General features: G+C 39.8%; 1 protein-coding gene across 1 annotated transcript in view; it reads left to right on the forward strand.

Annotated features, from left to right (window-relative positions):
• The window catches only part of DNAH11 (dynein axonemal heavy chain 11), a 316107-nt gene that overhangs the window by 259532 nt on the left and 43358 nt on the right, over nt 1-13217 (forward strand). Inside the window, 3 exon segments of the mRNA XM_060157128.1 lie at nt 8880-9084; nt 10006-10170; nt 12077-12217. Coding sequence (XP_060013111.1) covers nt 8880-9084; nt 10006-10170; nt 12077-12217 — 511 coding nt within the window.

Genomic DNA, 13217 nt, shown 5'->3' on the forward strand with positions numbered 1-13217 from the left:
AGATTCTGGTTTTCAGGTAAATCTGAGAATTGGGAGAGATGTTCCCCCAAGTCTATCACAGAAATGCTGTGAACATTAGCCAAGAAATTATTTTCAAGTATTTTAAATGTAATTGCATATCCATCCTCCAAAATAGTAATGACCTCCCATGACTTGAAAAAATTACAGATCTTTTCATCCCCATGATAACTTTTGGCTGGATTGTGAATAACCTTTGAAAGAATTTTGGAATTCCCAAGTACCTGATTTTTATGCCAACCTGACACATGGAAAACTAAATTTATAGATGATTGTCTTTATTATACAATAACTCATTCAACATTACAATAATTCACTGAGCATTTTGGCATACTTCAGTATTATGTTTTCCTTTCCTGAAAGCCAGAAGTTAGAAAACTTCTGTAAGTAAAGTTTTTTACTTTTAAAATTTTATAAATTAAGTAATTCATTTTATGAAAATATCCATCAGAAATTATAGCCCTTGGGTTCAGGCTGGGCACCTCGATAATCAGTGCTAGTCTCTTTTATAAACAAGGACAGCATGTCTAACCAAAGATCAGCTGGGCATGTCCTCTGAGCTGTGTCCTTATATTTTTTTTCTCTGGTGGTCATTGATTGTTACTGAGTCAGTCATATTCTCTCAGTACTCTCCTGTGATCAGTGGTCAGACAGGTCCACAGAGGCCAGGGTTACAAGCTGTCATCATCAAACAGAGCAAATTACCCTGCAGTGGGATGCAGTGAACTTTATACTAGGAGTCTAGAGACCCAGGTTCCGGTCCCATCTCTGCCACTAAGCTATATGACCTTGCACAAGTCATAAACCCTTAAGGTCCATAAAAAAGAATCCATTGAATGATCTCTCGGGGCCCTTCTGGCTCTAAAATTACAACTCTGCTAGGTGAGACAGAATGTGGACAGCTCACTCTCTGTCCTATCCAATTAAAATATGGTGTTTTTACTGGGAAAACCCATTTTATTTCAGTTGCGAGTTCATATAATCAGTCTGTCATGTCCAAACCAGCACTTCTCAGCCAGAGAGAAAAGGGGGCAGGAGGAACCCAGTCCCTTGGAGGGATGAGTAAAAACCCTCTGGGAGCAATTCCAGCCCACATTCAGAGACCCCTGCCCCGCCTGCTTCTCACTGCGATGCAGTGTCAGGGGCCCGAGTCCTGTTCCTGGGGGGCGTGGGGCTGGAGGGTGGGTTAAGAACTACAGTTTTTACCGAATAGCTGGAAGAGAGTAGAGGTCCAAGTTTCAGGTTGCCCTTCCCACCTGCTGTTGCTTCTCCTTGGCTTTGAATTTCAAGCGCTCGGAGCTGCCTGCTGTGTTTTCTAGAAGTTACAAACTCTGGACTCCTGTCTTTCACAGAAACAACACAGTGATTGTTTGCTTTTCCCACCCCTCTGGTTAACTCCGTTGTTTTTTGTATCCTTCAAGTCAAGAGAGAGCGCTAGCCGTCAGTTTATTTTTCCCAGATCAGAGATTAACCAAAAATTAACCTAGCAGCAATGACAAAACCCACTGAGTCATTATGTAGTTTTTGCCTTTCATAGATCGTAAACACCCCAATTGAGGATAATTTACTATCCCTGGGAAATGTAAACCTATAAAGTAATGTTTCAGAGTAAAATAGAAAACCAGTTTTATAGGCAGATATCCTTCTCTTTGCCATCAGCACGGCAAGTTCCCCGATTAACTGTCTCTTCACAGAGAAAGTCAGCTCTGTCCCTCTAGCAGATGGATTTCTGGTTCTCCAACTGGGGTATGTGAATGCCTCAGGGCATATGTAGGTATGCAAGGGAGGTTTAGAACCATAGAATCATCTGTCAGTCACCTTATGGAGTGTGGCTCTAACTGAGATGTTTGGTTTAATACATATTTGATGAGTTAAAAGCTAGTGTCACCTGCACCCACAAGTAAAATTGTCAGAACCTCATGCTCCGTATTGGCCAGTCCCTCACTTTTTTTTCTCGGAAACCTAGAGAGGGAAGCACGCTTAGGTGTAGTGGCTAACTGGAAAAATTGTAACTTGCTGTTACTGGGTAGTCCAGTGGCATTAGCTGCTGTTGCACTGAGAGGAGAGGATGCTGATACCACTAACTGGTGGAGCCTCTAGCGTGGCGATGGGCAAGCAGCCTGTCTTGATGTGGCCCGGGAGCTGAGGATGGTTTTAAAGATCTGTCAACAAAGAAGCATATATGGCAGAGACGTATGTGGTTGACAAAGCTTGAAATACTTACTCTCCGGCCATTTACAGAAAGAATTCTCCAACTCCTCTACAGGGATTTCTCTATGAGGCCTGAACACCTCTGACTTTCAAATGTGTTAGTCATCTGGGTTTGTTTTTTTCTTTTAACTTTTTATTTTACATTGGAGTACAGTGGATCTACAATGTTGTGTTAGTTTCAGGTGTACAGCAAAGTGATTCAGTTATACAGATACATGTATCTATGCTTTTTCAGATGCTTTTCCCAGTTAGGTTCTTACGGAGTATTGAGCAGAGTTCCCTGTGCTGTACAGTAGAATATGTTAGCCTTCTTGCTAGGGGCTTGTTTTGATTCTCAAATACCCTCTCCATCCCCACCCACTGCACACACCTAAATCTGAATTGAGTACCGCAGTTCCTAACCCTGCCACAGTGAGCTGTCCCATTAGACAACAGTAATGAAAATACTGGACTTGATTCATTCAGTGTTCATTTAAATGTACATTTTTCAAGTGAAAAAATGTTTAAATTCCTTTTTCATCTGGGGATAGAGGTTAGTGGTTAAAAAATGAAGTTTAGGAGATGTGAATCAAAACCCAGTGAAAATTCGTAAGCAAATTCAGTGTGAAATCACAGAAGGTCGTGATAGACCTGGCATTTCTCAGAGTCACTACACGAGGGAGGAATGAATTCAAACCAAGATGGAGCAGTAGTCAGAAAATCACAAGACGACGTACACAGAGGTTTATTTTAAAGTACGAGTTTTGTTATTGTGGAGATGTAAATGAGTATAAACTTTGGAATGGCTTATGTGTGAGAACCCCAGGCAGTAATTACATGAAACCATCACTCTTGAAATTTCCATTAAGAGCCAATCATGAAAGTCTTGAAATCTAGGCCAATAGTAATATAGTGAATGACACTAGCAATGAAAGATTTTCTCAAAGCTATTTGCAAGATCAATTTTGGAAACCCTTGGACAGGGGAGCTCCATTAATGGGAGAAATTTTGATGGTGCTGTCAAAGTAGATATGGTTGAATATGTCTTCAGTCAAAAAGAAGCAGATTGACTAAGAAAGGTGTCCTTATCGATTAAGACCATCCTGTAACACACCTCACTAGGCTCAAAAGTGAAGACTGAACCTCTGAGAAACTATAATTAGCACGGTTACTTACCTTACAGATTGATAAAAGCTCAAATGTAAGTGACTGACCTTTTGTTAGATTGTTGTTCATTTTTGTTCACTTTTGGTAACACCATTATGGAGGTGTAATTCACATACCATACAACTTAATCATTTAAAGTGGGCAATTCAGTGGATTTTAGTGTATTCACAGCATTGAGCAGTCATTACCACAATCAATTTTAGAATTGAAATCCCTAGGCAACCACTAATCTGATTTCCATCTCTATTGATCTACCCCTTCTGGACATTTCAAATAAATAGAATCATACAATATGTGGCCTTAGATGTGATTGACTTCTTTCACTTGTTTTCAAGGTTCATCTGTGTTGTACCACGTGTCAGTACTTCTTTCCTTTTTATGGCTGAGTAATATTCCTTTGTTTGGATATAACACAATTTGTTTATCCATTCATGAGTTTACAGACAGTGGGTTGTTTCCACCTTTTGGTAATTGTGAATAATGCAGCTGTGAACATTTGTGTACAAATTATGTAGGGACATATGCTTCCCATTCTTTTGAGCATGTACCTAGGAGTAGAATCACTGGGTTATATGGTAACTCTATGTTTAAGATGGTGAGAAACTGAAAACTGGTTTTCATATTGGTTGCACCATTTTACATTTCCATCAGAAATGTATGAAGGTTCTAATTTTTCTATATCCTCATCAATACTTGTCAGTGTTTTTTTTTTTATAACCATCTAGTGGGTGTGAACTGGCACCTTACTGTGGCTTTGATTCGCATTTCCCTGATGACTAATGATGCTGAACATCTTTTCAGGTGCTTATTGGACATTTGTAGATCTTCTTTGGAGAAGTATCTATTCAGATCCTTTGCCTTTCTTTTAATTGGGCAGATCTTTGATCTTTATATGACCGGACATTGTGGGCACTTAATACATATTTATTTATTGAACTGGATAAGTAAAAGAATAAATGAATCGAAAGAATAAATGAATCGGTATGTAAAATATTGTAGTCATATACCTATTATGAGAGAGTAAGTAATAATGTTAGAGGAAAGACCATGCTTGTTTTGGTAACGATTATAAGCCCTAGTGTCTAGAAGACTCTCTGACAGGCTGGCACTGTGTAGGTGTTCAGTAACTGCTTGCTGAGTGAGTGACTATTTGGTTGCAATATGTTTCATGATAAAAACAAATAACTGAAGAAATTATAAGGTAATGATTATCTTAATGAGCATATCAACTGGAAGATATGTGCAAAAGTGTTAACTAGCAGCCACTCCTTGGTTCACTTTTAACAATTGGCCTGTAGTTCATTTATCTCTTGCTGTTCTCAGTGTTTCACTTTAACGGTGATGTGAATACTCTTTTTTTGATCGTTTTTTTTTTTTTTTAAAGGGAAGTATGTATTGTACAGATATACTGGCTTAGAAGAGGGTTGCCACCTGAATTAAGCTTTTTTCCTTCTGGAACAAAATTAAACACTAGGAAGTCCTAAGTGAAAACAAACCAAAACTTGAAGACTTCACCATTCAACTTAATAAAAAAAAGGCTTCCAAAGTAGCTTGTTGGGAAGATTTTTTCAAGCTTGGACACTTAACCAAAAACTGTGAAAGATTTTTTTTTAATTTTATTGAAGTATAGTTGATTTACAATGTTGTGTTAATTTCTGCTGTAGAGCAGAGTGATTGAGTTATACATATATATTCTTTTTCATATTCTTTTCCATTATGGTTTATCAGAGGATATTGAATATAGTTTCCTGTGCTATGCAGTAGGACCTTGCTGTTTATCCATTCTAAATGTAATAGTTTGCATCTACTACCCCAAACTCCCAGTCCATCCCTCTCCCTCCCCACCATCCCCTTGACAACCACAAGTCTGTTCTCTATGTCTGTGAGTCTGTTTCTGTTTTGTAAATAGGTTCATTTGTGCCATATTTTAGATTCCACATATAAATGATATCATGTGGTATTTGTCTTTCTCTTTTTGACTTACTTCACTTAGTATGATCATCTCTAGTTGCATCCATTTTACCGCAAATGGCATTATTTTGTTCTTTTTTATGGCTGAGTAGTTTTCCACTGTATATATGTACCACCTCTTCTTTATCCATTCATCTGTCGATGAACACTTAAGTTGTTTCCATGCCTTGGCTGTTGTGAATAGTGCTGCTATGAACATAGGGTTGCATGTATCTTTTTGAATTATAGTTTCATCCAGGTATATGCCCAGAAGTGGGATTGCTGGATCATACGGTAGTTCTATTTTTAGTTTTCTGAGGAACCTCCATACTGTTTTGCATAGTAGCTGCACCAACTTACATTCCCACCAACAGTGCTGGAGGTTTCCCTTTTCTCCACACCCTCTCCAGCACTTGTTATTTGTAGACTTTTTAATGATGGCCATTCTGACGATGAGAGGTGGTACCTCATTGTAGTTTTGATGTGCATATCTCTAATAATTAGTGATGCTGAGCATCTTTTCATGTGCCTACTGGCCATCTGTATGTCTTCTTTGAAGAAATGTCTATTAAGGTCCTCTGCCCGTTTTTCGATTGGGTTGTTTGGTTTTTTGTTGTTGTTGCTGAGTTGTATGAGCTGTTTGTATATTTTGGAGATTAAGCCCTTGTCTGTTGCATCGTTTGCAAATAGTTTCTCCCATTCTATAGGTCTTTTTTTTCTTTCATTGTTTTTAATGGTTTTGTTTGCTGTGCAACAGTTGTAAGTTTGATTAGGTCCCAGTGGTTTATTTTTGTTTTTATTTCTGTTGCCTCGGCTGACTGACCTAAGAAAACTTTGGTATGATTTATGTCAGAGAATGTTTTGCCTATGTTCTCTTCTAGGAGTTTTATGGTGTCTTGTTTTATATTTAAGTCTTGAAGCCATTTGGAGTTTATTTTTGTGTATAGTGTGAGGGTGTGTTCTAGCTTCATTGATTTACACGCAGCTGTCCAGCTTTCCCAACACCACTTGCTGAAGAGCCTGTCTTTTCCACATCGTATATTCTTGCCTCCTTTGTCGAAGATTAATTGTCCATAGGTTTGTGGAGAACTGTGAAAGTTTTTGTTGAAATATAGGATCACTACAATGGAAACAAAAGTTGAGAAATGGATGTAGACACTAGGTCATGAATCTGATCAATCTTTTGAGATTCTTAGCTGTGATGATGAAAGCTTCAGTGACTCAGTGATTTAGTGATGAAAGCTTTAGCGATTAAAAAAAACTCTGATTTTTAAATAATCTTTACACACTAAAATTGTTTTATAAAAATCTCCCTAGTCAAATATAGTGGCCAGTGTATCCGGTACCCTTTCCTCACTATTTGATGCAAGAGACTTCATCTCAGAGCAAGACACACTTATGAAACATCTACCAACAGCAGCCTAAGATATTATCACATCTGGGCATTCTGAGTATCTCTCCTCAAGTTTAAAAAGAGTTATTGCAAATATTGTGACATTTTAGTAAAGAGGATTCAGCATTGCCTGAATGCTGAACTTACTATACAGTGTCTTTCTTTTGAATTGATCCAATTTACCAAAGTTGATAAATTTAGGAAGGTAACATCTCTCCCGTAAGTCAGTGAGATAAGTAGTCACTTTTTTCCCTCATGATTATTTAAAACACTATATTTAAATTAAAAACAATATGGGCTTTGGGTAACATTCTTATCATTGTCATGATGATACCTCTATAATGAAAATATACACTAAATAGGGAAGAATTCAGAATTTTAGTAAGTATTTAAGGTAAAATAGGAGACTGAGAAGATACTCCTTGCTTCAGCCATGCTCCCAGGGTCCTTAGATGAATTTTCACTCCAGCGCAGTTCCGGCCACTTTGATGGAAGAATTTGAGAAGTTCCAGAGTTCATGGGTTCTGTCTGTCTGATGCATGAGTGCAAAAATAACTTCCCCTTGGCTAGAGCCTCATAGCAGGTTCCTGGCAGGAAAAAGACCACAAAGTAGGCTGGAATTGTTTGATAGAGTTAACATAGTGACTATTTACAAAAAGAATTTGCAGGGCAAAAGGTAAAGCGACCCCAGTAGAGGTGTTAAGGCTACATAGGATTTGCAGCAGCGGGAAGCCCTTACTGACTGTAGGCCTGAAGGTATTACCAGGTCCTCTAAGCAGAGCTATGGAACGGGTCATAGCAGGACATAGCCTTCACCAGACCACGGCCCTGAAGCTGGCAAGATCCTCTGGACCTCTCTCTCCTCCTGTACTGCTGTCTCCCACCAGTTCTTCCATTGGCCAAGCCCATCCAAAACCCGGAGGGCAAGGGAGCCCAGGTGATAACATCTTTAGGGATTAGCTACCAGCATCTGAGGTAGAGAAAAATCAGGCCCTCCCCTCGGTGGGGGAGACCACGTTCATTCATAGCTTTGCTTGCAATTACAGGAACCACATCTATCTAGGTGAAGCAAGACAGAGACTATTAGAAGGCTGCAGGGTACCATGGCAACTGAGGGGAAGATGCAGCCAGGCTTCAAGGAAGAGGGGACCTGGAAGCCCAGAACATGCTTCCTTTGTGTTACTCTTTCATCTGAATACTGGTTTACTTCTTCTTTTCTGGGCAACCAGGACGGTCTTTCTCTGCTGCTTGGTTCACCAGCAAGACAGAGTGACTTCAACACGAGCTTAGAGATTCCATTTCCAACTCTCCCTTCTCTCTGTCCCAATACTAAATCCCAGGAAAGGTTACTCCTGTTGGAACAGCTCAGATGAAGTACATGCTCCTGGGTCCCCGTGGCCAGAGCAACAGGGACACAAAAAGAAGCGTGGTCGCTGAGAGCCCAGCCCTGTGTGAGACGGAGCTTGCAAGGATGCTGTCCATGCATCCCACACAACAGGCTTCCTGAACTTTGCTTCTGAGCCAGTGCCAAAAGTATTAAAACTGGGTAAAGTGCCCAAGGAATTTGTATGTTTTTTATTTTTATTGAAAATTTTTTTTTGTTACCATTACTCATAGTCACATGACAGGGGCTTAAAAAAAGAATCACTTCTGCCTAATTTTAAGTGGCTTAAATTAAACATATTTAAGGACAAGTCTGTGTGTATTTTTCATATACATAAATTTTACGTGTGTATGTATATACACACATATATATGTATAGACACACATAAATGCATACATACTCATTTTAGTTTATCTTTAAAGAATAAGTGTTTAATATAAGATTAATCACAGAAAGCATAATATAGTATATAAAGCTAGTATTTGTTGTTATAGATTCTTTATATGATTTATTGTGTTTAACTGTTACAGTGACACTATGAGGTGAGTACTACTATTATCCCTGTTTTCCACGTAAGGAAACTTAATCATATAGAGTTTCGTGGATCATTTCTATTCCTCCTCTTACACTTTAGGGAAACAGAGAGTAGATGAAGAATCATAAATCACCTGGTTTTATGGCCTATATACATTACTAGAATACAGGAATGGAGTGACACCTTCATATCAGTTATGGTGCATGAGAGTCTCCTGACTGTCTTTGTTATGCCCCCTTTAGGTACATCAAGATTGGGGATAAAGAGTGTGAATTTAACCACAGCTTTCGTCTTATCCTTCACACAAAACTGGCAAATCCTCACTATAAGCCAGAATTGCAAGCTCAGACAACCCTCCTCAATTTCACAGTCACAGAAGATGGTCTGGAAGCCCAGTTGCTGGCAGAGGTTGTCAGTATTGAAAGGCCAGATTTGGAGAAACTTAAGGTAAAAATCGTGAAATCATTCCCCCAACACTTATTCAGTGCACAGATTATAGTGCCAGACACAGGAGTGTAAGATGGGATGCCTGCCCTCCAGGATCTTTCAGTCTAATTGAGAAAACTGAGGGTGTATCTGAACAGTCAAGTAGCAGCTCAAGGGTACTTCTGATAAGTAGTTAGGATTGTGCCGCAGGAGATGGGCTAGTTGTAGGTCTTGTTTGATGCAGGGGACTAGGGCAGGCAAAGACGCATACTAGTCATGGAAAGCAGGGCTAGAGAAGCAGGTACGTGCCCTGGAAGGTTAGAAGGAAGAGAGGGATCTCCTTCCCTCTGCCCAGGGTAGAGAGCTATCTCGTCCTCTGATCAGGGTAGAGAGGGCTCTCTTTCTCTCTGCCCAGGTTATAGAGGAACGTTCCCCAGGCTTCCTCTCCCCAGGTGATTGCCTGGGCCCCTGGGAGTTTTGAACTCTCAAGCTCTGCCTCCAGGAATTAGCTGATTACTACTTAAATGTTCCTGAGAACCCGCGATTGTCTGGATCCTCCCATCTCTGTAGTTTTCAGGGTGGCAGTTGCCCCGTGACCTCAGTTCTCTGATGGGTAAGTAAGGGCTGTTATGTTTAGCTTTTTTCCTGTGTAAGGATGGAAATAATGACTTTTCTGTCTTTCCATTTGAAGCAGAAACCAGAAGTTTCTTCCTGTAGGTTAAATGAACGATATATGGTCATGCTCTGGACCCTGGAATGCAACCAGCTCTTACCATGCCTTCTGAATGTTTTTTTAAAGAATTAAAAAAAATTTTGATTAGTACAGTTTTAATGCTACGTGTGTTTCATCATATATGATTCCATGAAATTGATGATTAAGGAAACTCTGCTTAAAAACATGAATTTAATCACCTTTCTCACACTTTGCTTGGTTTGCCTTAGTTGGTTTTGACAAAGCACCAAAATGACTTTAAGATAGAGCTGAAGTATCTGGAGGACGACCTCCTTCTGCGTCTCTCTGAGGCAGAGGGGAGCTTTCTAGATGACACCAAACTGGTGGAGAGCCTGGAGAGAGCAAAGGCCACCGCGGCAGAGGTAGAGTGCAAGGTAGGAAAAGGCAAAGGCTGCCTGGCGGGGTTTAATGCTCTGTTTGAATGAAGTGCTCGGGTGAAAACGTAATCCAACTTGGCCGTTCTCTAAGAGTACTGACACTTCGTGGAATTCAGGTCTTTTCATAAACTGCCCTTAAAAAGTGGACTGTGTGGGGTTCTGAATGGAGATAGAGGTGGTTGAACTTGTGCTTCTCCTAACGCAGCAAAGATCCAATCTTTCAGATTAGAGTCTGTCAGGCTATTATTTTTTTCCTGAGTGACTAAATTTGAAGAAAATTGGGCCCTGCTGGCTTATGTAGTCTAAAATCTTAAAAGGCTTAGCCTCCTTTGGGAAACCGACATCCTACAGTCTCACCACAGGCTTCCTGGTCTATTGTACATTTTAGAGAAATACTTAGAGTTGAAGTTTTGTTTACAGGCCTTCAGTGCTGGGAGACTGAGCCAGGGGTGATCTCCTGCTGCTCTCAAATGCATTATTCCCCCAGGAAAGTGACATTTCCTAAAACCTAGAAAAAAATGTTCATTTAGTCGACTTCCTGCTGAATGTCCAACATGTGTCCCAGTGTGCCTTCCGCATGCACTTTGGACGTTCACAAATGGCCACTAGCCCTTAAAATGCTGATGTTTCAAAATGAGAGGAACCCTCATTTGCTTTCTGGAGTATCCTCATTACTAAGTAATCTATTAATTACCCAGCCAAGGCTGTGTCACCACACATCCAATATATTTGTCTTAGTTTAAGCGAGGAAATGGAATCCCAGGTTACTCTATCCTTTTAAGTAAGTGAATTCTAGGTGGCTGCTAAATGGTAAAGATTAGAGCAATTAAGTAAATTAGGTCTTAGCTTTGAAGTTAACTTCTCACCGTCTCTTAAAATGTCTCTTCCTATTTTCCTAATATATTGCCATTTTGGGACTTCCCTCTCTCCTCTACATTTTCTTTATTTTCTTTTACATACAAGTATGATGAATCAAGCCTATAAAAAAAAAGTTGGACATGGGCTTCCCTGGTGGCGCAGTGGTTGGGAGTCCGCCTGCCAGTGCAGGGGACACAGGTTCGTGCCCCGGTCCGGGAGGGTCCCGCATGCCGCGGAGCAGCTGGGCCCGTGAGCCATAGCCGCTGAGCCTGCGCGTCCGGAGCCTGTGCTCCACGGCGGGAGGGGCCACAGCAGTGAGAGGGCCATGTACCGCAAAAAACAAACAAACAAAAAAAAGGTTGGACAAATACTGTATCTTATAAAGCCGTAGGACCAGCAGTAATCCTAGACAGAAGAGATTTGTGTCTTGAATAAAAATGAATATGTTAGTTGATGATGGTGTGCGTGTTTAATTATCACTCTGAATGTACCCAGAGGCTAATACAAAGATAAACTAAATGGAACTATATGAGCATATGGATGAGCTGGTGCAAAGTCAGAAGTAGACAGTCACGAGTCTTTCTATAAAGGCTTTTTAGTAAGCACGGCTGTTGGATATTTTACTGACCTTGGCTGCTTTTGTATACCTTGTTGACTAATAAAGTTATTGGCACTGAATTGACCCAGCAGACTTTCCAGAGCTATCCCTGGGAGGTGATATAGCTGGGTTATTAACCCCCAAAAGAGAGAAGGGAGGCAGGAAGGTGACATTACTCAGAATAAATTCTGTAGAACCAAAAACAATCAGGTTTGTTTACTCTGTAATCATTAACACAGCTAGAGTTATGTCCATTCTCACTTAAAACTCATCTTATAAAAAGATTATTTTAAAATATGAATTTTATGATTTTAGAAAAGCCCAAGCACAGAGATGCCATACATGTTATCCATTTTAATACTACTAATTTCTCATTTCAGATATGTCCCTTCCATCACATAGACAATATGACGAGTAAGTTACTTATGTTGTCTGATCCCACCGTAGGTGATTGAAGCTAAAGAAAATGAAAGAAAAATCAACGAGGCCCGACAGTGTTACAGACCAGTGGCAGCAAGAGCATCTCTGCTTTATTTTGTTATTAATGACCTCAGAAAAATCAACCCCATCTATCAATTCTCTTTGAAGGTAATGATGAGTAGACTAAGAAAAAATTTAAACTTGAGGAGTTCAACTTGTTTCTGGAAGTTTAAAATTTATTTTTAAGCAGTCAGTGCACACAGTAAGGAGTCTCCAGGATCTAGCTAGCAAAAAAAAACAAGACAAAGAAAAAATCCTCACTTTTCTCAGTAACTTTCATTTATAATTTTCAGTAAGGCTTTGAGATAATTAAACTATGCAACATCACAGTACATAGTTTTTGTTCTTAAGCAGAGTCTTAAGGAGTTTAATATATATAAGGGAATTCTCCTGGAGGCTCCTCTACTTTCCTTATGAAAGTGCACATGTTTCATAAAAAGATTTCATAAAAAGTGAGAATAACTATTGATTGAGCCACTGTTACATGCAAGGCACTTTCACACTTTGGTGCATTCTTATGCCTGAAACATCTCATTAAAGTATATTATTATATCCCTATTTAAAAAACTAACATGTTCAGATTTTAAATAAATTGCCAAAGAATTCACATTTCATAATTGTAAGAGTCAGGATTTGAACCAAAGGCTGATTCCAAAGCCCATGCTCTTTACTTTGTACCATTCTGCCTCTGGGCAGTATTCATTCATTCTATCATTCAGTTTTTAAACAAATAGCTATTGAGATCAATGATAGTGCCGGATGCTGTGCTGGTTACTGAGTGTACAGTTTGGAAAACACAGATATGAGTGGAGATGTGTAGTTGTGTGTGTGTATAAAAGTGACAAATACAATGCGAGAGAACAGTAGGGATGGAGGGGCTGTTTTACTGGGGGCGCAGGGAAGGCCTCAGAGGAAGTGAGATTATAGCTGATTCCTAAGGGTTACAGAGGATTTGGCCATGTAAAGAGTGTTTGGAGAAAGAAAGGATGTGTGAGATGGGAAAGAGTTTTCGATATTCCAGGTGAATGAATCTATGTGACTGGAGGGTAATGAGAGAGGGAGAAGACGGCAAGACATGAGTCCTGAGAGGTAGGAGGGTCTAGATCAC

Source organism: Lagenorhynchus albirostris, chromosome 8 (assembly GCF_949774975.1).
Source record: "Lagenorhynchus albirostris chromosome 8, mLagAlb1.1, whole genome shotgun sequence".
NCBI lineage: Eukaryota > Metazoa > Chordata > Mammalia > Artiodactyla > Delphinidae > Lagenorhynchus > Lagenorhynchus albirostris.